Source organism: Bos indicus x Bos taurus, chromosome X (assembly GCF_003369695.1).
Source record: "Bos indicus x Bos taurus breed Angus x Brahman F1 hybrid chromosome X, Bos_hybrid_MaternalHap_v2.0, whole genome shotgun sequence".
Taxonomy (NCBI): Eukaryota; Metazoa; Chordata; class Mammalia; order Artiodactyla; family Bovidae; genus Bos; species Bos indicus x Bos taurus.
Genome location: NC_040105.1, coordinates 11,389,794 through 11,415,434, shown reverse-complemented (window position 1 = coordinate 11,415,434; position 25,641 = coordinate 11,389,794). Strand labels below are relative to the sequence as shown.

The 25,641-nt window shown below is 41.3% G+C and overlaps 1 protein-coding gene and 1 non-coding gene across 7 annotated transcripts in view; one reads left to right on the top strand and one right to left on the bottom strand.

The window, feature by feature from the left end:
* OFD1 (OFD1, centriole and centriolar satellite protein) overlaps positions 1-25,641 on the bottom strand; it is a 60,441-nt gene that overhangs the window by 19,981 nt on the left and 14,819 nt on the right. For all 6 annotated transcript variants that reach the window (XM_027535031.1, XM_027535027.1, XM_027535029.1 and 3 more), the window contains 10 exons: positions 19,524-19,631; positions 17,864-18,000; positions 17,374-17,547; positions 11,252-11,358; positions 9,339-9,458; positions 7,600-7,673; positions 6,275-6,366; positions 5,077-5,266; positions 2,259-2,389; positions 1,617-1,728 (listed from right to left, as the gene is read on the bottom strand). In XM_027535031.1, coding sequence (XP_027390832.1) covers positions 1,617-1,728; positions 2,259-2,389; positions 5,077-5,266; positions 6,275-6,366; positions 7,600-7,673; positions 9,339-9,458; positions 11,252-11,358; positions 17,374-17,547; positions 17,864-18,000; positions 19,524-19,631 — 1,245 coding nt within the window. The remainder of the gene's footprint in view (positions 1-1,616; positions 1,729-2,258; positions 2,390-5,076; positions 5,267-6,274; positions 6,367-7,599; positions 7,674-9,338; positions 9,459-11,251; positions 11,359-17,373; positions 17,548-17,863; positions 18,001-19,523; positions 19,632-25,641) is intronic.
* Positions 13,938-14,044, top strand: LOC113888238. The gene has a single exon (XR_003509879.1). It is a non-coding gene; the product is annotated as a U6 spliceosomal RNA (small nuclear RNA).

Below are 25,641 nucleotides of genomic sequence, written 5' to 3'. Positions count from 1 at the left end.
ATGTGGTCAGGGCGCCACCGTGGGCCCAAAACTCTCACTGCTCCCACGTCATGGACAGGAGACTATAGCTGAATCACCCAATTGCAAAGCACCAAGTCACTGGGCTGGCCTAATGCAAAGCCACCACATGTGACCGCTCCTCTCCTGCAAGGCCACCTTGATGGTGCCAGGGACAGATGCTTGGCAGGCCCGTGCTCGTGAAGCTTCCATCCTCACTGAACTATTTCTAATGATCTGAGCTCAGGATAGTTTCAGCAGTGTGAAGTTTGGCAAATGCAGAGTTGTGGCGAGAAAATGAGCAACAGGAAAGAGTAGAGATGAGTGAAGAGACGGAAATAAAAGTAGGGTGGGGAGAAGGGGCCAAGGGCCCGAGGGGGAAGAAGTGCAAATAGGAACTGAGGATGGCTCAGAATCACAAAGTCTCATGAACTTCTGCTGGGCTTGAAAGCAGCTCAAGAAAGCGTCAAAATTGGCACTTGGTAAGAAGGAGGGGCAGATGTCATGCATCCACAGGAAGACACAGTAATAAAATGACAGCAGTGGCCATTTCCCCAAGTGTTTTATGTGCCCCAGGCACTGCACTGGAGCCAACCACATATCCCCTTCATCCTCCACTGCACAGAAGGTATTATCCTCATTACAAAGAGGGGACTCGAGGCCCAAGGAAGTTAAAAGAAATGTACCCAAAACCAAACAACTTAACTGCAAAACTGGGGTACAAAACCAGTTTTCTGATTTCAGCAGCAGTGCTCTTTCGCCAGGCCACGCTGCCTCTCCCACTCACATAAACCTCTGTCAGGGAATATATAAAACCACTCAAGAGTTGATTGATCTTATTATCAGGATGTGTGAGTGTCAGTCGCTCAGTCATGTCTGACTCTTTGCAACCCCATGGACTGTAGCCTGCCAGGCTCCTCCGTCCATGGGATTTCCCAGGCAAGAACACTGGAGTGGGTTGCCATTCCCTTCTCCAGGGGATTTTCCTAACCCAGGGATCAAACCCAGGTCTCCTGCACTGCAGGCGGATTCTTTGCTGTCTGAGCCACCAGACAGCAAATAAAAAAGGAAAGCCTAGGTCCAGGATGAATTTGGGGGCTTCTGTGTCACTATCACACCTATCTGTGGTATGAGGTTCCCCCAAGCATGGGGCACCTGTGAAAACAAGTCACGCTGGCTGACTTGTTTGGTTGGATACCTGGTTGGTATCCCTGAAATGGACAGGGAGCGTGACTTCTGAGATGGCACATTTCTCTATGACTTTTCCCTACGAGGTGCTGTGTGTGCTCAGCTGTGTCCAACTCTGTGGCCCCATGGACTATAGGCCGCCAGGGCCCTCTGTCCATGGGATTCTCCAGGCAAGGATACTGGATTGGGTTGCCATTCCCTTCTCCAGGGGATCTTCCCCACCCAAGTATCAAACACATATTTCCCACGTCTTCTGCATTGGCAGGAGGGTTCTTTACCACTGAGCCACCTGGGAAGCTTTCCCCTACTATGAGAATTACTAAGAATTCAATGAGTAACAATTACATTTTCACAAATGTCAGAAGTTTTACACACACACACACACACACACACACACACACACACACATAAAGGTTAAAAATGTCTCTAACCTGTCTGAGTTTGTTTTAGTTGCAATTTTAAAATTGAAACCTGTGTAGTTAACCTCTTGACAGAAGCATCATATTCTAATACCTGGGCCTTCAGCTGGGCAGAGCGCTCAATCTGCAGAGAATTAGAGAAGAAAAGAAATGAACATAAAAGAAATCACAGCTCACTTCAAAGGGAGCTATTCTCTCATTAGGCTTATTCTCTTTTGCCCTTTTGCCAATTCTGAGCAGCGTTACACCCTTAACGCACAGGGTCCCTACAAGATGACGAAAGATAAAACAAGTTTCCACCTCTTGTCACATGCAAGTTAGAGCAGCTACTCCAGGGCAGACACAAGAGAGATGGCAGTAGTATTTCCAAGTCACAGGGTGAGAATCAAGACACTGCCACTGTGGGCACCACCAGGACTTGAAAAATTGTGCATTTAAGTGAGTTTGCTTGCCTCTGGATTTTGTGACAATTATGAATATAAAGTCACATGATCACTGGAGAGTTCTCTCAGATGAGAAAGCACATACTTTAGCGCCTTGGGGGAGCTCTGATGTTGAAGTAAACCCCATTTACACCGGTGTGGTGTGTGCCAAGTTCACATATCTATGCAGCAGACTGGCCCGACCCCTGGCTGCACAAGGAGCAATACTCACCTCGCTTTGAAGCTGTTTTTGTAGAGCTTGCTTGTGGGTTTCGAACTCCTTATGCTCAAATGCAATAGCATTTTCTGCTTTCTTTAATTCTTTCTGAAAAATCAGCAGTTCGGGAGACGGCTGAGCTATGCCTAGGAAAGTAACAGATAGTGATTGTTATCAACCTGAAGTTTTCTCATTGAGCTTTACTTTTAAAAGCAGCTAGAGAAGTTTCAAATTGTTCTTCCTTTTAGGGCATGCACACAATTTTCTAACAGCTCCATCAAATGGACAACGAGCAATTCTGCCACAGGAATTTGAAAACAATTTAATGCACATAAATGCAAATTTTACTATTCTTGAGTCCTTCTCAATCCTGACTATTCATTGGAAAAACCGATGCTGAAGCTGAAGCTCCAGTACTTTGCCACCTGATGTGAAGAGTCGACTCATTAGAAAACACCCCAATGCTGGGGAAGATTGAAGGCAGGAGGAGAAGGTGATGACAGAGAATGAGATGGTTGGATAGCATCACCAACTCGATGGACATGAGTTTGAGCAAGCTCTGGGTGATGGTGAAGGACAGAGGAGCCTGGCATGCTGCAGTCCATGGGGTCACAAACAGTTAGACACGACTGAGCGACTGAACAACAACCCAAGGCAATCTACAGATACAGTGCAAACCCTATCAAATTACCAATGGCATTTTTCACAGAATTAGAACAAACAATTTCACTATTTGTATAGAGACACAAAAGACCTCGAACAGCCAAAGCAATCTTGAGAAAGAAGAATGAAGCTGGAGGAATCAGGGTCCCTGACTTTAAACTATACTACAAAGCTACAGTAATCAAGACAATATGGTACTGGCACAAAATCAGAAATATAGATCAATGGGACAGAACAGAAAGCCCAGAAATAAACCCACGCACCTATGGTCAATTAATCTATGACAAAGAAGGCAAGAATATACAATGTTGAAAAGACAGTCTCTTCAAGTGGTGCTGGGAAAACTGGACAGCTACATGCAAAAGAATGAAATTAGAACATTCTCTAACACAATATACAAAAATAAACCCCAAATGGATTAAAGGGCCTAAATGTAAGCCCATGCATATATGCTCAGTCGTGTCCAACTCTTTGCAACCCCATGGACTGTAACCTGCCAGGCTCCTCTGTCCAAGGGATTCTCCAGGCAAGAGTACTGGAGTGGATTTCCATGCCCTCCTCCAGTGGATCTTCTCGACCCAGGGATCAAACCCAGGTCTCCTGCATTACGGGCAATTCTTTACCACTGAGCCACTGGGTAAGCTCAGATAGTATAAAACACTTAGAGGAAAACACAGGCAGAACACTGATATAAGTTGTAGCAATATCTTTTTGGATCCACCTCCTAGAGTAATGAAAATAAAAATAAGCAAATGGGACCTAATAAAACTTCAAAGCTTTTGCACAGCAAGGGAAACCATAAAAAAAAAAACCAAAAAACAAAAAGACCACCCAACAGAATGGGAGAAAACATTTACAAATGAAGTAACCAACAAAGGATTAATTTCCAAAATATACAAATAGGTCATGCAGTTCAAATAACCCAATCAAAAAGTGGGCAAAAGATTTAAATAGACATTTCTCCAAAAAAGACATACAGATGGTTAAAAAGCACATGAAAAGATGCTCAACATGACTAATTATTAGAGAAATGCAAATCAAAACTACAATAAGATACAACCTCACACCAATCAGAATGTCCCTCATCAAAAAGTCTATATACAATAAATGCTGGAAAGGGCATGGAGAAAGGGGAATCCTCCTTCACTGATGGTGGAAATGTAAACTGGTACAACCACTATGGAGAACAGTATGGAGGTTTCTCAAAAAAATAAAAACAGAACTACCATGTGATCTAGCAATCCCACTGCTAGGCACATATCTGGAGAAAACCATAATTTGAAAAGATACACATACCCCATTGTTCACTGCAGTGCTATTTACAATAGCCAAGACATAGAAGCAACCAAATGTCCATGGACAAATGAATGGATAAAGAAGATATGGTATATATACACAATGGAATACTGCTCAGCCACAAAAAAGAAATAATGCCATTTGCAGCAACAAGTATGCAACTAGAGAATACCATACTAAGTGAGGCCAAGTCACAGAAAAAGACAAATATCTTACAATATCACTTATACGTGGAATCTAAAAAGTCATACAAATGAACTTATTTACAAAACACAACAGACTACACAGACTTCAAAAACAAGTTTATGGTTAGCATAGGGGAAAGGCAGGGAGAAGGATAAAATTAGGAGTTTTGGGTTAACAGACACACAGTACCATATATGAAATAGATAATAAGGACCTACTGTACAGCACAGGGAACTTGACTCAATAACCTGTAATGACCTACATGGGAAAAGAAGCTGAGAAAGAATGGATATTTGTATATGTATAACAGAATCCCTTTCTCTACACCTGAAACACAACACTGTAAATCAACTATACTCTAATCTAAAATAAAAATTAAATTTAAAAATGTTTATTCTTACAGACACTATGAATTATGGAATAGCAAGCAACAAAGAAGGAATTTCAATCTGGAATTTTAGTTTTATAAAAGCTTCCCAACTGAAGCCTCCCCTAGAGCAGTTTCCTGGGACTTCCCTGGTGGTCCAGTAGTTAGGGCTCTGCACTTTCACTGCAGGGGGCACAGGTTTGATCCCCGGTTGGGGAACTAAGATCCCACATTCTCATGGTGTAGCCAAAAAGAAAAAAAAAACAATTTCCTATTATGAACCTAACATGAATTACAAATCATTTTTTAAAAAAGACTTACGGTTTAGGAGATGCATGTTTTCACTTTTCATGTCTTCCACTTGTTGTTTAAGTAGTTTATTTTGTGCCTGAAGCTCCAGTTTTCCTTCTTTCAGTAGAGAATAGTCACTCATCTCTTTAACCTTCTCGCTTAGCATGTGGTTTTGCTTTGTTAACGCCAAACATTGAGCTCTGACAGACTCCAATTCAAGCTGGAATTGGAAAAGGAAAACTCGTATTTGAACAGAGACTTTACAGGACTGAGTAGGTAAATGCCGACAGTCTGCTCTCAGCTTTGTGGCATAATTTAATTATGGTCAGCTCGCTGGTCTGCTGCTCTGTAACAAGACGACTCTAACTACAACAACTTTGGTCTTGGAGCTGGGGCAAGTTCATACAACTCAATTTATGCAGAACCCTGTCCTACATAGCAAGTCCTTCAGATTCTCACCCAACTTTCCATATGCAACTAAGGACCCAAAAGCCATCACAGATTTAATAATGTGTCTGTTTTTTAATATGAAAAGGTGAGATAGATACTACTAAGGTGCTGGGAGGTGCTCTCCTTCCCTCAGTCTGATATATCTCATTTGAAGACAGGAGCCTATAAAGTTCTCAAGTAATTCATCACAGTTGCAAAAACAAATCTTATATACAGAATATATTTTAAGTATCTGAAGGTCCAGTTCTGGGCTTTGGATAGCAAGCACAGAAACGAACAGAAAAAAAGTAACAGTATCATGTGAAAAATGCCTCTCATTTTGCTTTAATCTGTGAGATCCCGATGTAGTGATAGGAGCTTTTACCTGGTGGTGAGGGGAAGGGGAAAGAAGCTGAGTAGATACTAGTACATGCCAGCCACCTGCTATGGAAAGGCAAAGAAACCAGCTGAAATCCCTCAACAAACCATGGGATGTGGGCAATATTCCAGAGCTTACAGATAAGGGATCTGAGGTCACAAATCTTGCCCACAGGCACACAGTGAGGGATTCAAGGACGACTCTGGGCTCCAAAGGACATGCTCTTTCTATGCTTCTCTAGGAGACAAAGACTGAAATGAACAACTACTGAATTAAATTCAGCCATCACCCTCTGAATCATATAATAAACAGTCTAAACATACAAAGAGGATCACTTGAGATAAATTATGTGTGACTGAAGTTAAAATTTCCTGTGTTGTCTAACATCTATTTCAAAAAATCAATATGATTAACAATTACCTCGAGTTCTTTCACACGGTTTACAGAACGATCAAGTTCTTCCTTCTTACAATTAAGAGCTGCAAGTTCCTCTTGCAAATGTAAAGCTTTCTCTGAAAGACAAAGCCAAGCAACTAAATATCATAAAGGTTTCTCAGTGAATACAAGTCATTTAATCATTTATAGCCAGTATGTCAGACCTAATGACCATTATTTCATCATCTAAAATAGCAGAGGGGATTCCCTGGTGGCCCAGTTGTTAATATTCCATGCTTTCACTGCCCAGAGTGCAGGTTCGATCACTGATCAGGAAATTAAGATCTTATAAGCCCTGTGGCATTCCCCTCCCCCAAAAAAGATATAAAACAGCAGATATTGGGTCAAAAAAAAATTAGCAGGCAAGTAAGTCCTGTTACTCATTAGGTAATGTGAAGTCAGTTGTAACGGTCATATATGTGGTGAACTTCCTGCTACACACAAGTCACCAGAGTTACACCACCCGTGTGGAATGTGGGGCCCTCATGCCAACAGCTCTGAATTTCCTTAAAGACAAAGACTGCTCTGGTAAGATTTTATAGTTATTATTTTGTCATTATCACTTCATCTAACATAAGGCTATATAGATGTATCATCAAAAAGTCACATGCTAACTACATGGCAATACCAATTCCTACAGAAGTATTAATATTAGTCTGAGCACGACAGGCGCCAAGGAGCAGCCACGCACACCTGGTGGCCTGCTGATAAGGACCAAGTGCCCAGCCCTGGCTGACTCCTTGCAATCCATTTGAAATAGCCACCCAAAACTCTTGTCACAGGATAGTTCCTAGAGATACACTGCAATGTCAAATATCTGAAAGATCAATTACCTAACTCTCCTCGTCTCGGGGTAATATATACAAGAGTTTAGGAGGGTATATGTGAAAATAAAATATCATGAAGCATAAATACGTGTTAGAAGTTAAGAAAAATAAGAAATCAGGTCATAACACCTCTCATGGTTTAGAGTAGTATTAACCCACAGCAGTAAGTTGATGCCACATTCTTGACATCACAGATTTATTCATCAAGATATACTGAAATATAGTTGAATAAAATTCTACCAATAAATCACTGATCTTTGTGAATATACAAAAAGTTAAACAAGAAGGTTTACAAAAACATTGAAAGACAGTGATTATTTTTTTCACTCTGTAAAATTAAAAGGACAAAAACTATGTCAGTTAATAGTAACGATGAAGTGGAAGGTATATATTTTTTGGATTAAAGAACAGACCCAACTTAAGAAGCTGATAACCTGTGTTGAAACTGAAAAATACAGCTTCCTGCCCTGCTCCCCAAATCACCTTTATTTTTCCTTTCATCTTCGATCAGTCTGTTGGTTCTAGTGATATAGTCCTCCTTCAGTTCAAGTTGATACCTGAGAATCAGAAGGATGGAAAATGAGTTTTGGTCACTTCCCTAGACAGACTGCTATCAACAATGAGCTTATCTTATGGCATCAGGGCACTGAAGGGTACTAAGCAGGACAACACATGAACTTCTGGAGCACTCAGTGCTAAGGCCAGGGGTCCAAATTCTGGCTTTAAAAAGTCCACTAAAGTCTTGCTGCAGTTCTATAAACTGGGTCCCAAAACTCAAGCACAAAATGAAGGGTCATGTTACTGAGGCTATAGAGGGCACTGTTTCCCAGCTGGCATCCAGTGACACAAAAAAAGTAAATGTACTTACTTTATACTGTGTACAGCAGACTCTAAATCCCAAAGGATAACAAGTCAGTCACTTCCAGTCCACCTGTCCCGCCTTCCCACCCTCAAGCAGGATAAGACCTTTCACCCTAAGGAACTGAACAGTAGTACCAAGAGCCACTGTCAACAGCAAATATATTTGGACTGGTGATACCAGAGTCACATTTTCATGGAATTTTACCATCCCCACCAGCTGTTAGCAGCTGCCTTTCTGGTTCAAAGATTAGAGAAAAGAAAGAAGTACTCCTGTGGTGAATATCCTCAGAACCTCAACACCTGCCAAAGTCATATAAGGACACCCACGGACAGACAAAGATACCTGACAGTCCACTCCATAGCTATTATCAAGCTAACATACACACTTTTATTCACTTATTCCTAAAACTTTAACAACTATAGATTCCTTATAGAGCTCATCTCTAAAATATGTAGATAAATCCATAAAATATGTGGACAAAAATCTACCACATCAAAACTGATCCACAGAAAACTGCTATATTTTTTATTAGAATTATTTTAAAGAATAACCTCCAAAAACCTTTGAAGGTACTATATCATGGACTATCAATGACAAATTATGGACAAAGCAGTAGAGAGAGGCCAATGATGAAGAAACATCGAGAGTTGCTGTGTTGAGTCATCACTTCACTATGAATTCATTACATCAATAAACATTAAGTGAACACTTACTTTGTGCCAGACATTACACTGAACACTGGAGAGAAAACTTACCACATATGCACTTAATGCCTCTGCACTAAGATACTATCCACTAGAACACAGCAAAATGCAGACTAGAGGGAAGCCATGGTACCAGAGCTGTACACACCTTCCTTTCCCTCTATCGTTTTTTGCTTCATACAGTTAATTCTAGTTTGTTCCTTTTGATTCTTGCTTTTCAGAATCTTGAAGGAATACAGATCAACAAATACTATAACGAATTAGCAGAATAATTTACAGATCATTAGCTATTCCATCTGAATGGCAGTATAAGTGGGGTAGAGGAAAACATAAAAAGTGACTATAATCCCCATTTGATAGCTTCTCAGCAAGGTACAAGGTGCCCTAAGAAACTCAAGCAAATCACAGGCCCTCAGTAAATACTCCAGAAGTGACAAGAACAAGCAGAGGATGCTATTTCCTGTACTGTATCTTTTTAAAACCATCCTAACTCGAGTATTCACAGGAAAAGCTTGACTGTCAATGAACATGTATATTCTTTTTAAACACTGGATTTTGCCATAAAATACTAGTCTTATCTACTTTATTAGTGTTGCTGTGTTTCCATCAACTTAATTCAAATACGATACTTTTTTTTTAAGATGCCAAACAATTACTTTAGAAGTTCGTTCTTGAGCTTTTGGTCATAGGTCTCCTCGATATTCTTTATAGTCAACTCCCGCCTCCGCAGTCCATCAGTCATGCTTTTATTTTTTTCTTCTTGCAGTCTCTGGGCCCTGAAATTAGCAAAAACAGATAAGGCAAAATTGAAAAATATTAATATTGGGGAAAAGACATGTGTTTTTAGCCCCACAGACTCAAACTGTTCTGTGACTGTCACGGCTAGGGAGTAAAAACAAAGGGCCAGAAGTGTCCCACTATTTTAGGAGCTGATCTAGTGATGATGGATCTGAACTATAGACAGAACTCAATAGTTTTCTGGCTGGGGTGAGTGAGAAAATGCCAAAACCAAAGTGGTGTCTCACAGGAGATGGTTCACACTTAAAAAAAAATGGTCACAAGTGGTAAGCGGCCATAATCAATTCAGGGGTAAAAGATTAATGTTTTAAGTTACAAAGCTACACACAAACTTCAGTTAGTATACTCAAGTGCTTGTTTCTTTTATAATACTGTTTCTAACTGACTAGCCCAGAGCTATTAAAGACATAAAATGTGTTCTGGCCTTTCATAATCTACTAGTTCAACATCAGTGAACTAAATCAATACTGAAGAGAAAATACTGAAAAGAGAGCAAAAGATAGATGGATCAATCAGAACGTCCCAACACTAAAGAAAGGAATGGTCTTAATAGTGAAACCTCAAGTCAAGCACAAAATCAATTCCAGAGCCGGGGAACTGGGTTCACAGGGATTCAGATCAAGCTAAAAACAGAAGCGCCAGTCAACAGAGACTATTCCAGGCAAAGGATAAAACGCCTCTGTTAGCGCCCTCTGCTGGTTAGTCTGTAAAGCAATGGAGCAGTATTTAGTTTATATGATATTGCTTCCCTGATGGCTCAGATGGTAAACAATCTGCCTGTGATGCAGGAGACCTGGATTCGATCCCTGGTTGGGAAGATCCCTTGGAGAAGGAAATAGAAACTCACTCCAGTATCCTTGCCTGGAGAATTCCATGGACAGAGAAGCCTGGTGGGCTACAGTCCATGGGGTCACAAAGAGTCGGACACGACTGATGACTTAACATGTTCATTTTCAGTATGCTTAGAAAGGAGGAGGAGGGAAAATGGAGGTAAATAAGTGATTACATAATCATTAGCTATCAATGCCCAAATTGGTTTCCTTTTCTCGCTTATGGTCCATTTACCTCTTCAGTACTGCCAAAACCACTAAGGTTGGTAGAGAGAAGAAATCAAATGAACCTAGCCTACTTAAATGAGAAAACAACATTCATGAAAACGAAGACAAATCTTTTAAGGAAAGAAGATTCCTGGAGTGTCTGTGAGTGCCAATTAATGGCAGATAAATGGGAAAGAAGGCTTATTCCATAAACTATACAATGCTGAGCTTGCTATGTATCCTAGGTAAGATGTGAAGAACCAAAGACTGGTGAACGTTTAGAAAAAAGCAACACACACACTACAAGCAACAATTTCTCCCAATACAGGTCAACTCAGAGCCACCGTGTTCCCCTTTTTTGCCAGCAGAGCAGGTCAATCTGGCAGGTCTGGCTGTCTGGAATTCAGTTACTACATGCACATGAAACCGTGAGACCTGAATGGTTGACAGAAATGGGAAACGTATGATCTCTTAAAGCATTATTTGCTTCTCCAAATTATTTGTCTGGTCCCACTGTAGCCTGATGATGGCATTTCCTTCCGCTTTCATCCCAGTGTCTAATATTTCAAAAAAATACTCATCCTCATTTCTCCTGAAGTGTGCCTTTGAAGCTAGGTGATATCACCTTTACAAACAAGAATTCTATTCTGTAGTATTAGAATATGTAGACATATTGAGTAGTTCTTTTTCATCTCGTTCATTCTGAAAGTCCAAAATGGACACGTATTACTTACAATTCAAAGGCTTCAATTCTTTGTTTCAACTCAGCTTCTCTGCCTCTCAGCAAATCTATGTCTTTTAGTAGAAGCTGCCTTTGAGCATAGATTTCTTTTGTTTCATTCTGTAGAAGAAAGCATTAATTTTTACCAAGCAAGCTAAAGAAGACAAAGGAGATTTGAACTAATACATTGCTTCCTAAATTCTAGAAAACAAAGGATGGACATTAAAGAACAATTTTCAAGAGGTTCCAATTCAAGGTATATGTTTTGCCTTTTTATCCTCACAAAAATTTATTCCCCTCCTCCCTCAAGGACTGTTAAGTTACATTACCCTGTATTTCCAGCATCCCTTGTGTATAATTACTTTGTTACATCATTAACATCTCTCAGACACTTAAAAAAACTTCGTTAAGTTCCACAGCAAGAGAAAAATGAAACAAAATGTTCATTCAGCAATAAAATAAACTTAAAAGATGATGGCCCGAATGAATGGCCACACTTCATGTATGTGTTCCCTGAACACCTATCATGTGTTCAAGGCCACACTGGGTGCTGGGTACACAAAGATGGACAGATACAGGTCAGTCCCCACCTTAAAAAAAACTCAGTTTATTCAAGGAGAGAGAGACAAACCAAGAGTTACACCACAGCGTGATGATTTCACAAAGTACATCAAGACTCCACGGGACGAGCAATGCCTAGAGGAGTCCATCAGTGGGGGGTCAGGAGAGGCATCACAAGGACCTGGCATTCCAGCTGGATTTTGAAGGACTGGATGGTTTTATCAGGCCAAGAAGGGGAGGGGCATTCCAGGTGGTAGAATAAAGGCATGATACTCTTCACAAACGGCAACCTTCTCAAGAGCCTTCAGAGATCAGTTGAATAAACCAGGGTTCGAGTCTGTGAACTGGTTGATCTAGTCAGTCGTCTTTTTTTATTTAATGTTATTGAAGTGCAGTTGATTGACAATGCTATGTTATTTTCTGCTGTACAGCAGTAACTCAGTTATACAAATACATCTTTTTTATATTCTTATCCATTATGGTTTATTACAGGATACTGAATATGGTTCCCTGTCCCATGCTGTAGGACCTTGTTGTTTATCCATCCTATATATAAAAGTTAGCATCTGCTAATCCCAAACTCCCAATCCATCCCTCCTCCACATCCTTCCCCCATGGCAACAACAAGTCTGTTCTCTGTGTCTTTGAGTGTTTCACAGATATGTCCATTTGTCTCATATTTAAGATTCCTCACTTAAGTGATATCATATGGTATATTTGTTTTTCTGAATTTGGACAACTCAGCAGTGGCCACAGGACTGGAAAAGATCAGTTTTCATTCCAATCCCAAAGAAAGGCAATGCCGAAGAATGCTCAAACTACTGCACAGTTGCACTCATCTCACACATTAGTAAAGTAATGCTCAAAATTCTCCAAGCCAGGCTTCAACAATATGTGAACCATGAACTTCCAGATTTCAAGCTGGTTTTAGAAAAGGCACAGGAACCAGAGGTCAAATTGCCAACATCCGTCTGGATCATCAAAAAAGCAAGAGAGTTCCAAAAAAACAGCTACTTCTGCTTATTGATTACACCAAAGCCTTTGTGTGGATCACAACAAACTGTGGAAAAGTCTGAAAGAGATGGGAATACCAGACCACTTGACCTGCCTCTTGAGATATGTGTATACAGGTCAGGAAGCAACAGTTAGAACTGGACATGGAACAACAGACTGGTTCCAAATAGGAAAAGGAGTACATCAAGGCTGTTTATTTAACTTATATGCAGAGTACATCATGAGAAACGCTGGGCTAGATGAAGCACAAGCTGGAATCAAGACTGCTGGGAGAAATATCAATAACCTCAGATATGCAGATGACACCACCCTTATGGCAGAAAGTGAAAAGGAACTAAAGAGCCTCTTGATGAAAGTGAAAGAGGAAAGTGAAAAAGTTGGCTTAAAGCTCAACATTCAGAAAACTAAGATCATGGCATCTGGTCCCATCACTTCATGGGAAATAGATGGGAAAACTATGGAAAGAGTGACAGACTTTATTTTTGGGGGGCTCCAAAATCACTGCAGATGGTGATTGCAGCCGTGAAATTAAAAGATGCTTGCTCCTTGGAAGAAAAGTTATGACCAAGCTAGACAGCGTATTAAGAAGCAGAGATATATTACTTTGCCAACAAAGGTCCATCTAGTCAAAAACTATAGTTTCTCCAGTAGTCATGTATGGATGTTAGAGCTGGACTATAAAGAAAGCTGAGCACCGAAGAATTGATGCGTTTGGACTGTGGTGTTGAAGAAGACTTTTGAGAGTCCCTTGGACAGCAAGGAGATCCAACCAGTCCATCCTAAAGATCAGTCCTGAATATTCATTGGAAGGACTGATGCTGAAGCTGAAGCTCCAGTACTTTGGGCACCTGATGCAAAGAACTGACACACCAGAAAAGACCCTGATTCTGGGCAAGACTGAAGGCAGGAGAAGGGGATGACAGAGGATGAGATGGTTGGATGGCATCACCAACTCGATGGACGTGAGTTTGAGTAAACTCCAGGAGCTGGTGATGAACAGGGAGGCCTGGCGTGCTGCAGCCCATGGGGTCATAAAGAGTCGGACACGACTGAGTGTCTGAAATGAACTGAATGGTATATTTGTCTTTCTGACTTTGTCACCTGTCTTCAAGATGACACTGTTAGTGCTCGCTTTGGCAGCACATATACTAAAAGTAGAATGACACAGAGAAGATTAGCATGGTCCCTGCACAAAGATGACAGGCAAATTCGTGCAGTGGTCCATATTCTTCCTAGAATAGTGCTTTGCCATTATTAATGAACTGTGAGAAGTAGCTCAAGGCAGTGTTCCTCACCAGTAACTCCAGGTGAGGTAAGTTGAAGATGACTGAAGAAAAGGCTGGCTGTTGTTTAAGAAAATAACTAAAACCATCAGTTACTGGTTTCAGCTGACAACAGAATGGTTTATTGCTGCCACTGTCCATGCCTACACATAATTTATTTTGTATTTTTGAATAAAGACATTTGTACGTTCTTAGTAAATGAGCACAAGAGCCATGTACCAATATACTGCTTTCAACTTAAACCACTGAGGCATTTTTACTACAATGCTGTTAAAATCAGGATTTTAGTGTTTGCCATCACTCGATGAGAAGTTAAGCAGCAGCTTTTCTATGGAGAGTAAGAATAATTGTGTACAGAGTAAAGAAACATCCAACTGTGTGAAAACCTTTCTATAATAAAAATTGTTTAAAGTTAGGAAAAATAGATGATATTGTTAGTATAAACACAATCCAAGCCTCACAAACACCTGTGCCTCCAACATTTATTTTACAGCTTGTTGTTAAGTCACTACATCGTGTCCGAATCTTTGTGAATCCCATGGACTGCAGCACACCAGGCTTCACTGTCCTTTACTATCTCCCAGAGCTTGCTCAAACTCATGTCCATTGAATCAGTGATGACATCAAGCCATCTCATCCTCTGTTTCACCCCTTTCCTTCTGCCCTCAATCTTTCCCAGCATCAGGGTCTTTTCCAATGAGTCAGCTCTTCACATCAGGTGGCCAAAGTACTGGAGCTTCAGCTTCAGCATCAGTCCTTCCAATGAACATTCAGGGTTGATTTCCTTTACGAATGACTGGTTTGATCTCCTTGCTGTCCAAGGGACTCTCAAGAGACTTCTCTAACAACACAGTTCCAAAGCATCAATACTTCAGCACTCAGTCTTCTTTATGGTCCAATTCTCACATCCATACACGACTACTGGAAAAACATACCTTTGACTAAAGGGACTTTTGTCAACAAAGTGATGTTTCTGCTTTTTAATACACTGTCTAGGTTTGTCATAACTTTTCTTTCAAGGAGCAAGCGTCTTTTAATTTCGTGGCTGCAGTCACCGTCCAGTGATTTTGGAGCCCAAGAAAATAGTTTCTGTCACTGCTTTCACTTTTCCCCCATCATTTGCCATGAAGTGATGAGACCAGATGCCATGATCTTCGTTTTCAGAATGTTAAGTTTTAAGTCAGCTTTTTCACTCCCCTCTGTCACTTTCATCAAGAGGCTCTTTAGTTCCTCTTCACTCTCTGACATAAGGGTGGTGTCATCTGCATATCTGAGGTTATTGGTATTTCTCCCAGCCATCTTGATTCCAGTTTGTGATTCATCTAGTCCAACATTTCGCATGATGTACTTTGCACAGAAGCTAAATAATCAGAGTGACAATGTATAGCCTTGTTGTACTCCTTTCCCAATTTGCAACCAGTCCATTGTTCCATGTCCAGTTCTAACTGTTGCTTCTTGATCTGCATACACACTTCTCAGGAGGCAGGTAAGGTGGTCTGGTATTCCCTCCCATCTCTTGAAGAATCTTCCACAGTTTGTTGTGATCCACACAGTCAAAGGCTTTGGCATAGTCAGTGAAGCAGAAATAGATGTTTTTATGGAATTCCCTTGCTTTTTCTATGATCCAACGGATGTTGGCAATTTGATCTCTGGTTGCTCTGCCTTTTCTCAATCCAACTTGTCCATCTGAAAGTTCTCAGTTCACGTTCCGCTGAAGCCTGGCTTGAAGGATTCTGAGCATCACCTTGTTAGCACGTGAAAAAAGCACAAGTGTACAGTAGCTTAAACATTCTTTGGCGTTGCCTTTCTTTGTGACTGGAATGAAAACTGACCTCTTCCAGCCCTGCGGCCATTGCCAAGTTTTCCAGATTTGCTGGCATATTGAGCACAGTATTTTAACAGCATCATCTTTTAAGATTTGAAATAGCTCAGCTGGAATTCCATGACTTCCACTAGGTTTGTTTGTAGTAATGCTTCGTAAGTCCCACTTGACTTCACACTCCAGGATGTCTGGCTCTAGGTGAGTGATCACACTATCGTGGGTATTCGGGTCATTAAGACCTTTTTTGTACAGTTCTTCTGTGTTTGCCACCTCTTCTGCTTCTGTTAGGTCCTTGCTGTTTCTGTCTTTATTGTGCCCATCTCTCCATGAAATGTTCCCTTGGTATCTCCAATTTTCTTGAAGAGATCTCTAGTTTTTCCCATTCTAAGTGAGCCCAATTCTCAGAACTGTTTATACCAAACTTGTAGAGGGGGTGCAATTACCATTCAATAACTGGGTCTTTTTGAGAAGCTCCAAGCAAGGGTGGACACTGGGAGGAAGTCTCTTACTTTCAACACAACTTCCTGACAGAAGCCCTGGCTGTCCACAGGAAGCAGGGCCCCAGATCCAGTCTGGTCTAAGATACAACCTTAACAAAGGAACCTACCAATGGATCCAATCTCTCCCCACACCCACTCCTGCCACTGGGCAACCCCTCTACCTCCCATCCAGCCACCATGCTGGTGGACAGGATCACACGCCCACGTGGCAGCCCTGTATGCCTCCACCTCTGTTCCCATGGCAGCACGTTGCATTTTGTTTGCATTCTTGACCTCAAACCCCTACCTGCAACTCTGTCCTCTTGACCCATCTTCTTCTTCCACCCGTCAGAATCCCAAGACCTGCTTCTCAGTGTCTTTCAGGCTGCCATGTCACGGTCCCTGTTGCTTTATATTAGCGGCCACCTGCCATCTTGAGCTCCCTTCCCTACCCTGCCCAACACCAGTGTCTTCCATGAAATGGGCTGCCTTTCTGAAGCCAAGGAGTTTCAGCTCTCTCAAGCTCATCTCCCTGAGCAACTCCATCCCTCCAACCTTGCCGACACTACACACCCTCCTGAGAGCTGCACTGGGGCCATCACCTGGAAACCCTGGACTTGGTCTACTGCTGGTCCAGGCTGCCCGCCTCGGCTGAGCCCTTGACACAGCTCAGCAACCCTGTCTGCTTTCCAGGGCTTCGTTTCCTTTAGTGACGGCAGCTACTTCACACTTCTGATCCTCTCCTCCCTGCTGTTAACCAAACCTCAAAGCTGCTGCTTCTTTGGTGCAAGTTTCTCCCACTCCCAGCGTGGACCAGCCCATTTGCAGTCCATTCCCTCCAGCCGTCTTGGACAAAGGATGCCTGCACATCCTTTCCAAGTCCTGTGCTTTCCCTTGTGCTCTTGACCCCAGGCCCTACTCAAGAGATAGCCCAGAAATGCCCCCCCCACCCCAGTAAATGATTTTAGAATATTACCTCCTGGTGCTTTTGAATTCTCTCTAGGGTTATCTTTTCCTGAGACATCAGGGCTTCAGATTTTGCTTGACAAGTTCTCTCAAATTCATTCTGGAACTCAACAAGCTCCTTCTCATACTTCCTTTTTTCTTCCATTTTAATTTTCATGATTTCAGTATCTTTAAAGTATTTCAACTGCCAATTGATGACAAAAAATTGTAAATACCAATAACTATAGTAAAGAAACAGTAACAAATTCTCTCTTCACTGTTAGCTTTAACATTAACGCTATCTAAATATATTTAGTTTAATTCATCTTCATGTTTCATCTCATTCACTACACTTACAGGGTGTATTCAAAAGTCATAAAGAACTGACATCATCTGGCAAGAGAAACAGTACGCACAACATTCATTAGTAAAGATTATAGTGATTTCCCCACATACTGAAGGTGAAGACATTAAAAGACAAGCAAAAACATCACTCTTAATGATAACAAGATAAATCTTACCTTCTGACTCATTTCTGCCCGTAGCTGCTGTTCTACTTCCCTCTTATATTCGTTTAACTTGATTTCTAAGGATTCTAACTTTGGCTGCTGAGGGCAAGCACCTGCAAACTCATTGTCAATAAGCTGAAGCTTCTCCGCTACCAAAAAATAATATAGAAAATGAGGTCAGAGAGACACGGGCAGGTGAGCAAATGGCCAGAGCTCTGTTCAAGCACAGCGTATACTTAGGAGAAAGTGTTAAGGATGTCTGCCATTTACTTATTAATACAAATGTATCCAAAAAGTGAGAGAGCTTAATGGACAGACAGGTAAGTGATTAAGCAAGTATAACAAATTTCATGGCAGACTCGAGGTGTGTAAGTGTTCGCCATAAAGCTTTCAACTGTTCTGAAAGTTTGAGAATCCAATATAAAATATCAGGGGAAAAGAAAACAAAAAGTATACTTTAAGTCAAATAACAGTGGCATCCCTTTCTAGTGTCTACGTGCCACAGGAGAGGGCTCTTTGACTGCACTTTGGTTAGAGCTGACTCACACTTTCAAAACACTGACCCTACGAGGAATCAAAGATCACGTGTTTCACTTCCTCCACTTCACAGAGGAGGAAACTGATGCCCATCCAGTTGAAGGGACTTCCAGAGGGCTAAACAGCTACATAATGGCATCAGTGGGGCTAAGGCCAGGTCTATGATTGTCTCACATTCCAGCAGTCTTTCCAGGAGACTCCCAGCCCTCAAACCAACTGTGGATTTGAAACCAACCATGAAGCACACTGCAAACCTGGCCCTCTCATACAGTCTTAACCATGTGTGACACCAATATCATCAAAAAGCAGGCAGAGGAAAAAACGGCTGGCAGAAGCAGACTAAAATATGTGTGCTCATTTGTATCTGACTCATGGACTGGGGCGTGCCAGGCTCCTCTGTCCATGGGGCTTCTCCAGACAAGAATGCTGGAGTGGGTTGCCATTCCCTTCTCCAGGGGATCTTCCCAACCCAGGGATTGAACCCAGGTCTTCTGTACTGCAGGAGAATTCTTGACCGCTTGAGTCATCAGGGAGTAAAATATTGGCAGTGATGTCTCTGATTGGCAAAATGTCAGCCATGGTTTTCCATCTACTTTTCTGTATTCTACAGAAGCCTGTACAGCAGAAAAGGGTCCAGGTCATGGACCAGAAAACCTGAACTCTGGTATCAGTTCTAACCCAGACAGGACGTTGCCTAATTGTTCTTCCTCAAGTGACCTTAGCTTTGTCAACTGTAAAATGAAAGGATGGCCCACTGACTTCTCTAGTTCCCTGCAATGCAAGTAGTCTGAGATCTTCCCACTTTAGTGGCTATAACATAAAGTCACATGAGACACAGGGAAGAACCTCCCAGTCAAGAGAGCTTCAACCCAACAAACAAGAAAGGAAGTGAGCCTATGGATCCCCGTGAGAGGTGGAAAGCATAGCCCTGGTGGTCAAGAAGGAAGGAGCAGCCCTGGAGAGCAGTTCCTGGTCCTTCTGAGAAAAAATGAGCAACAATTCCAGAAAACATGCCACCAGCAGCCTGCATCCCTCTCAGTGAAGCAACAAATACATAATACAGTACATCAGGCCGTCACCTTCACTGAAAAAAGAAAATGGAAGAAGTGTAATTATGGAAGAGGATCACAATTACCAAGAGAGTCTTTGACAGGAAATGTTGAACTTGTCTGAGTTTCCATATTGCAACTTTCTTTATTCTGATGATATTTTGCCAATTCTTTCAGAAACTGTATAAGAAAACCTGAAAGATACAATGTATACAGTTTTGTTTCACACCTTTCTTTCATTCAACTATTGCTCAAACACTGTTTATGCAATCTTGGTTTTATAACATTATCTTTTTCACATCATGTATCTTTTAAGAATAATTTCTGAGGAAAGGCCTTTCCAAGTATGACATCAAACATGAAAATTAAGAACTTATATAAGGCATGAAATAACAAAGTCAAAAGACAAATGATACACCAAAAACAAGTATTTGCCATAATATGGAGACAGGACTAATTTTCATAGCATAAAGAGCTTTTAACATCAGCAAGAAAACAGAAAAATAGGGCAAGACACGGACAAAGTTTACAGAAAAAATTTTCAGTGTTAAATAAACATGAACAAAATAAAAATAAATGCAAATTAATACTACAAAAGAAATACTATATTTTCTCAATACACATATTATCAAAGTTTTAATCTTCAGCACTCTAAGTGTTGGCAAGGGAGCAGGGAAGCAGGCATGCTCTTACACTTGGGAGGGAAATTGGTCAGTGTTTATGGATATTCATAATCCAAGTGCCCTTTAACCCAGTCATTCTACCTCTCCGAATTTATAGAACTACACTTTCTCAAAAGGGTGTAGCACTGCACACCACATGCTTCTAATGGCAAACGCCAAATAATAAAATCTTCATCAACGTGGGGATAATTAAATACATTTTTTAAACATAATTAGTCTAAGTACACTGATAAAAATATATTGCTGGACAAAGGAAGCAAATTGCACAATAGTATAATATAATCCCATTTATGAACATATGTGGTTTAATTACATATAGACTTTGACCCCCCTAAACTAAATGCTGGTAGGATACACAAGACACTCTTCATTCTAGTTATCAGCAGAAAGTGAAATTAAAGAATATGAACAGAAGTTTCTATTTTTCTTTTACTTTATACCTTTCTGAATAGTTTGAAACTTTTTTTTTCTTTTTGGCTGTGCCATGTGGCTTGTAGGATCTTAGGTTCCTAACCAGAAATCGAACGTAGGTCCCCCGCAATGGAAGGATGGAGTCCTAACCGATGGACCACCAAGGAATTCCCTGAAACTTGTTTTGGGTTGTTTTTTTTTTAAGTCATGAGTATAAGTTTTTAAGTTAGTATACGTTTATAAGTTTTCACTTTCTTAGAACAGATGACTGGATTTCTGCATCAGCCAAGGGCCTTTTTTCCTTTACTACTGAAGATATTACAATATACTAGATCTTTTTAACTGTGGCTGATTGACAATGTTACTTTCCTCTGTACAGCAAAGTGATTCAGTTTTACATATATGTACTTTTTAAAGAATATTCTTTTCCACTGTGGTTTATCATAGGATACTGAATATGGTTCTCTGTGCTCTACAGTAGGACCTTGTTGTTTATCCATTCCCTATGTAAAGCTTACCTCTGCTAACCCCACCCTCCCCCACCTTGGCAATCACAAGTCTGCTCTCTATGTCTGTGAGGCTATTTCTGTTCTACAAGTGCAAGTGCAAGTGAAGTCGCTCCGTCGTGGCCGACTCTTTGCGACCCCATGGACTGCAGCCTACCAGGCTCCTCCGTACATGGGATTTTCCAGGCAAGAATACTGGAGTGGGGTGCCATTTCCTTCTCCAAAACTATGTATTCTAATGCTAAGTCGCTTCAGTCGTGTCCGACTCTGTGCGACCCCATAGACCACAGCCCACCAGGCTCCGCCGTCCCTGGGATTCTCCAGGCAAGAATACTGGAGTAGGTTGCCATTTCCTTCTCTAAAACTATGTATACATACTTATTTATAAATATCTCTATGTCTCATCTGTATCTATGTTAAGCTAAACATAAGTTCATACAGATGTCTCCAATGCCACCAGTACCATATGAATCTTAGCCTCCTCCTGTTTATCTCTAAGTTCCCACCTGGCTCCCACCATCTATTATTCCCTTACTGTATTGTTCAACTCCAGCCCACACATATAACGGTTTCAAAACTTTCAACCAGCACCCCCATGAGAAGTAACTCACCTTGACTACATAGCCTATGTAGTTTCTTCTGCCTTCAGTTGCAATCTTCATCCCTCTCCAGAGTTAGACAGGTAGGCATATCTTTCCCCCACCCCTTTCAGTGGGGTTACTATGGTTACATTGTTTTGTCACAATCAGCATTTAATCCTGAGGTCACCTGACCTCTTACCCTTGCATACATGAAGGCTCACTCTTTGTAAAGCTCTACAGGATTTGACAAATGTCTAGCGCCATGTATTCTACCATTACAAGTAATTAAATTAAATTACAAGTAATTTAAGAACATTTTCACCATCCTAAAAAACATCCTATGCTTCCCCTCTTCAACCTGCTACCCTTTCCCTCCACATCCCTAGCAACCACCTAGCAACAAGGTGGTCAGGTGTGCTGCCCACCTCTATAGCTTTGCCTTTCCCAGGATGTCACATATATGGAATCATAGACCATGTAGCCTTTTCAGAGGAGCTTCTTACATTAACAACACAGAGTTGTGATTCATTTCTCTCTAGCTATCAAGCTTCATGGCTTAATAGCTCATTCCTCTTAGCTGAATAGTATTTCCCTGTTGGGATGTACCACAGCCTGTTTATCCATTCACCCACCAAAAGACATCTTGTTTGTTCCCAATTTCTGGCAACTGTAAATAAAGTTGCTATAAACACTCACATACAGTTTAAGTCACTTGGGTAAATACCTAGGACCATGACTGGTGGATCATCCAGTAAGACTATGTTTAGTTTTACCACCAAACTACTCCCCCCCGCAAGTGGCTATACCATTTTGGATTTCCACCAGCAATGAGTGAGAGCATCTGTTACTCCACATCCTTCCAGCACTTAGTGCCATAAGTGAGCTGGATCTTAGCATCCCAATACATGGGAAGTGTTATCTCATTTCTGTTTTAACTTCCATGTCTAATAACAAACAACATGGAGCATCTTTTGATATGCTTACTTGCCATCTGCATATCTTCTTTGCAGAGCTACCTGTTCAGACCCTTTGCTCATTTTTCAACTGATTTGTGTCTTTATTGTTGAGTTTTCAGAGTTTTTGGTATATTTTTGACACAAGTCCTTTATTGGATGTCTTTTGCCAATACCCTCCCCCTGTCCGTAATTAGTCTTTTCACTCTCATAGAAAGGCGTTTTAAAATTTTAACAAAATCTAACTAGTCTATTTTTTTTCTTTCATTTAATCATGCTTTTGATGTTTATATCTCATCACCAAAACCCAGGTCACAAAGATTTTCTCCTAATGTTTTCTTCTAGAAGCTGTATCGTTTTGTGTTTTACATTTAGATATATGATTCATTTTCAGTTAATTTTTGTGTAAGGTGTAAGGTCTGTGTCCAAGTTCATTTTTATGCATATGCATGTCCAATTGCTCCAGCATCACTTGTTGAAAAGTCTAAGTTTCCTCCACTAAATTGCTTTTTCATTTGTCAAAAACTAGTCGACTATGTTTGTATAGACCTATTTTTGGGTTCTCTATTCTGTCCCACTGATCTATTCTTTTGTCAATCATAGGTAAGGATTTTAACTTCAAGAAAGAAGAGTCAGTGTCCAAATTTTCCACCCAGCTATTTTCTGGGTACCATTTATCTCTGAAAGGAAAAATTAGGTGTTGGAAGGATGTGTAGTGGAATCTAGGGGAAAGTACAAAAACCATACAACAGATCAGCATCCTCAAAGTATAAACAGTTAGGTAAGACCAATGATCTCTGTCAGGAAATACACAACTGTCAGGTCCAAAATATCTTCCTACAGGTTTTTTTGATGGTCTCAATTTCTTGATGCTGAAGCTCCAGTACTTTGGCCACCTGATGTGAAGAGATGACTCACTGGAAAACACCCTGATGCTGGGAAAGATTGAAGGCAAAAGGAGAAGAGAGCGACAGAGGATGAGATGGTTGGATGGCATCACTGATTCAATAGACATGAATCTGAGCCAACTTTGGGAGACAGAAGACAGGGGAGCCTGGCGTGTTGGCAGTCCATGGGGTCTCAAAGCATTGGACACAACTTAATGACTGAACAATAACAACAATTTCTTAATTGGAAGTCACCAATTTTAAAATCATTTCGTTGTAACAGTAGCTGTTTTACTGTTAGCCAAGAGTTTTATCCAAATTATGCCACTAGGATACATGACATGTCTGCAATTCAGTTTTTCTTACTTTCAGGGATTTTACTAGGAGGCTGGGTGAAGCTGGTATGAGATGTTGACCAGACGTCTTTCTGAACTAGAAAGGTTCAAAGAACGAGTTTAAAAGCAAAAAGCTATTTTTAATAATATACATACCTAGAAATAAGTGGATTATTTAAAAACCCCTTACAGCCCCTAATTCCTTCCTGAAATAGTTACACTACAGACAGCAGCTATTTACTTAGATCTGTGCAGTCCAATGGAGAAGGCAATGGCACCCCACTCCAGCACTCTTGCCTGGAAAATCCCATGGATGGAGGAGCCTGGAAGGCTGCAGTCCATGGGGTCGCTGAGGGTCGGACACAACTAAGCGACTTCACTTTCACTTTTCACTTTCATGCATTGGAGAAGGAAATGGCAACCCACTCCAGTGTTCTTGCCTGGAGAATCCCAGGGATGGGGGAGCCTGGTGGGCTGCTGTCTATGGGGTTGCAGAGAGTCAGACACGACTGAAGCGACTTAGCAGCAGCAGGAGCAGTGCTGTCCAATATGACAACCAGTAGCCAAAAATCGTGTAGCTATTTAAATTATAATCTCAGTTCCTCACACCAACTACATTTGAAGTGCTCAGTAACCCCATGGTGGCTAGTGGCTACAATATTAGAAAACACAGATTCAGACACTTCCATCATCACAGAGTTACACTAGACACCATTGCCTTAGACTGTACAACCCCGGATCACCTATCATCCTCAGCTTCAGTAAGGATGAGCTACTCTGCAGGTGGTCTAGAGTATCTTGTGATCCAAATATTATATACAGCATGGATAAGCAACAAGATCCTACTGTACAGCACAGGGAACTATGTTCAATATCCTATGATACTGGATATGAGGGAAAGAATAGGAAAAAGAATGTATATGTATGTATAACTGAATCACTTTTCTGTACAGCTGAAATCAATGCAATACTGTAAGTCAACTATACTCCAATAATACAATGAAGTGAAGTGAAGTGAAAGTTGCTCAGCTGTGTCTGACTCTTTGCGATCCCATGGACTATACAGTCCATGGAATTCTCCAGGCCAGAATATGGGAGTGGGTAGCCGTTCCCTTCTCCAGGGGATCTTCCCAACCCAGATCTCCCACATTGCAGGTGGATTCTTTACCAGCTGAGCCACAGGGGAAGCCCAACAATACAATAAAATAAAACAAAAATAGAATGTCATGTGATTCACTTATCCTCTGCTAACATTACGCCCAGGAGGCCAGGCAGTTAAGTGACAGACGAATGACTGGCAGAAACTAGGTACTCAAGTGTTTGCTGAATGGTAATGAATGAATGTCCCAATGAGGATGGTAGCAATGTTGGCAACAGACAAAATCCAGGAGCACACCAACATTAAAAGGGCCATTACATCATGTTACAGATTTTTTGAAAAGCTCTAAGTAACAGCTATGCAATACAGGCAGGGTACTGGCTTACGTTCATACTACCAAGTCCATCAAGTCTAGCCCATGGCCTGGCACCCACAGCAGCCGTAAAGGGAGAAAGAACCTCAGCTTCCCTCCTTCTGTGTAGGCAAAAATCCACCTCTCACCTCTCCACTCCCTGTCAGCCTCCTCGGCTTTTACACAGAATAGGGCACCACACTTCACTCCTGGCACCCCTGCTCACCCAGAGTGTGGGGGTTTCTCCCCACACCAAGCCATACTCTTATGAGGCCAGCTGCGTGTCCTACAATTTAACTCAATTCTGACACTGTCCACCTGGAGCCAGGAACTGAGCCCACCGGTGAAGGGCCTCATTACCATAACACTGATCCCCCACCTCTCACAGATATCTTAA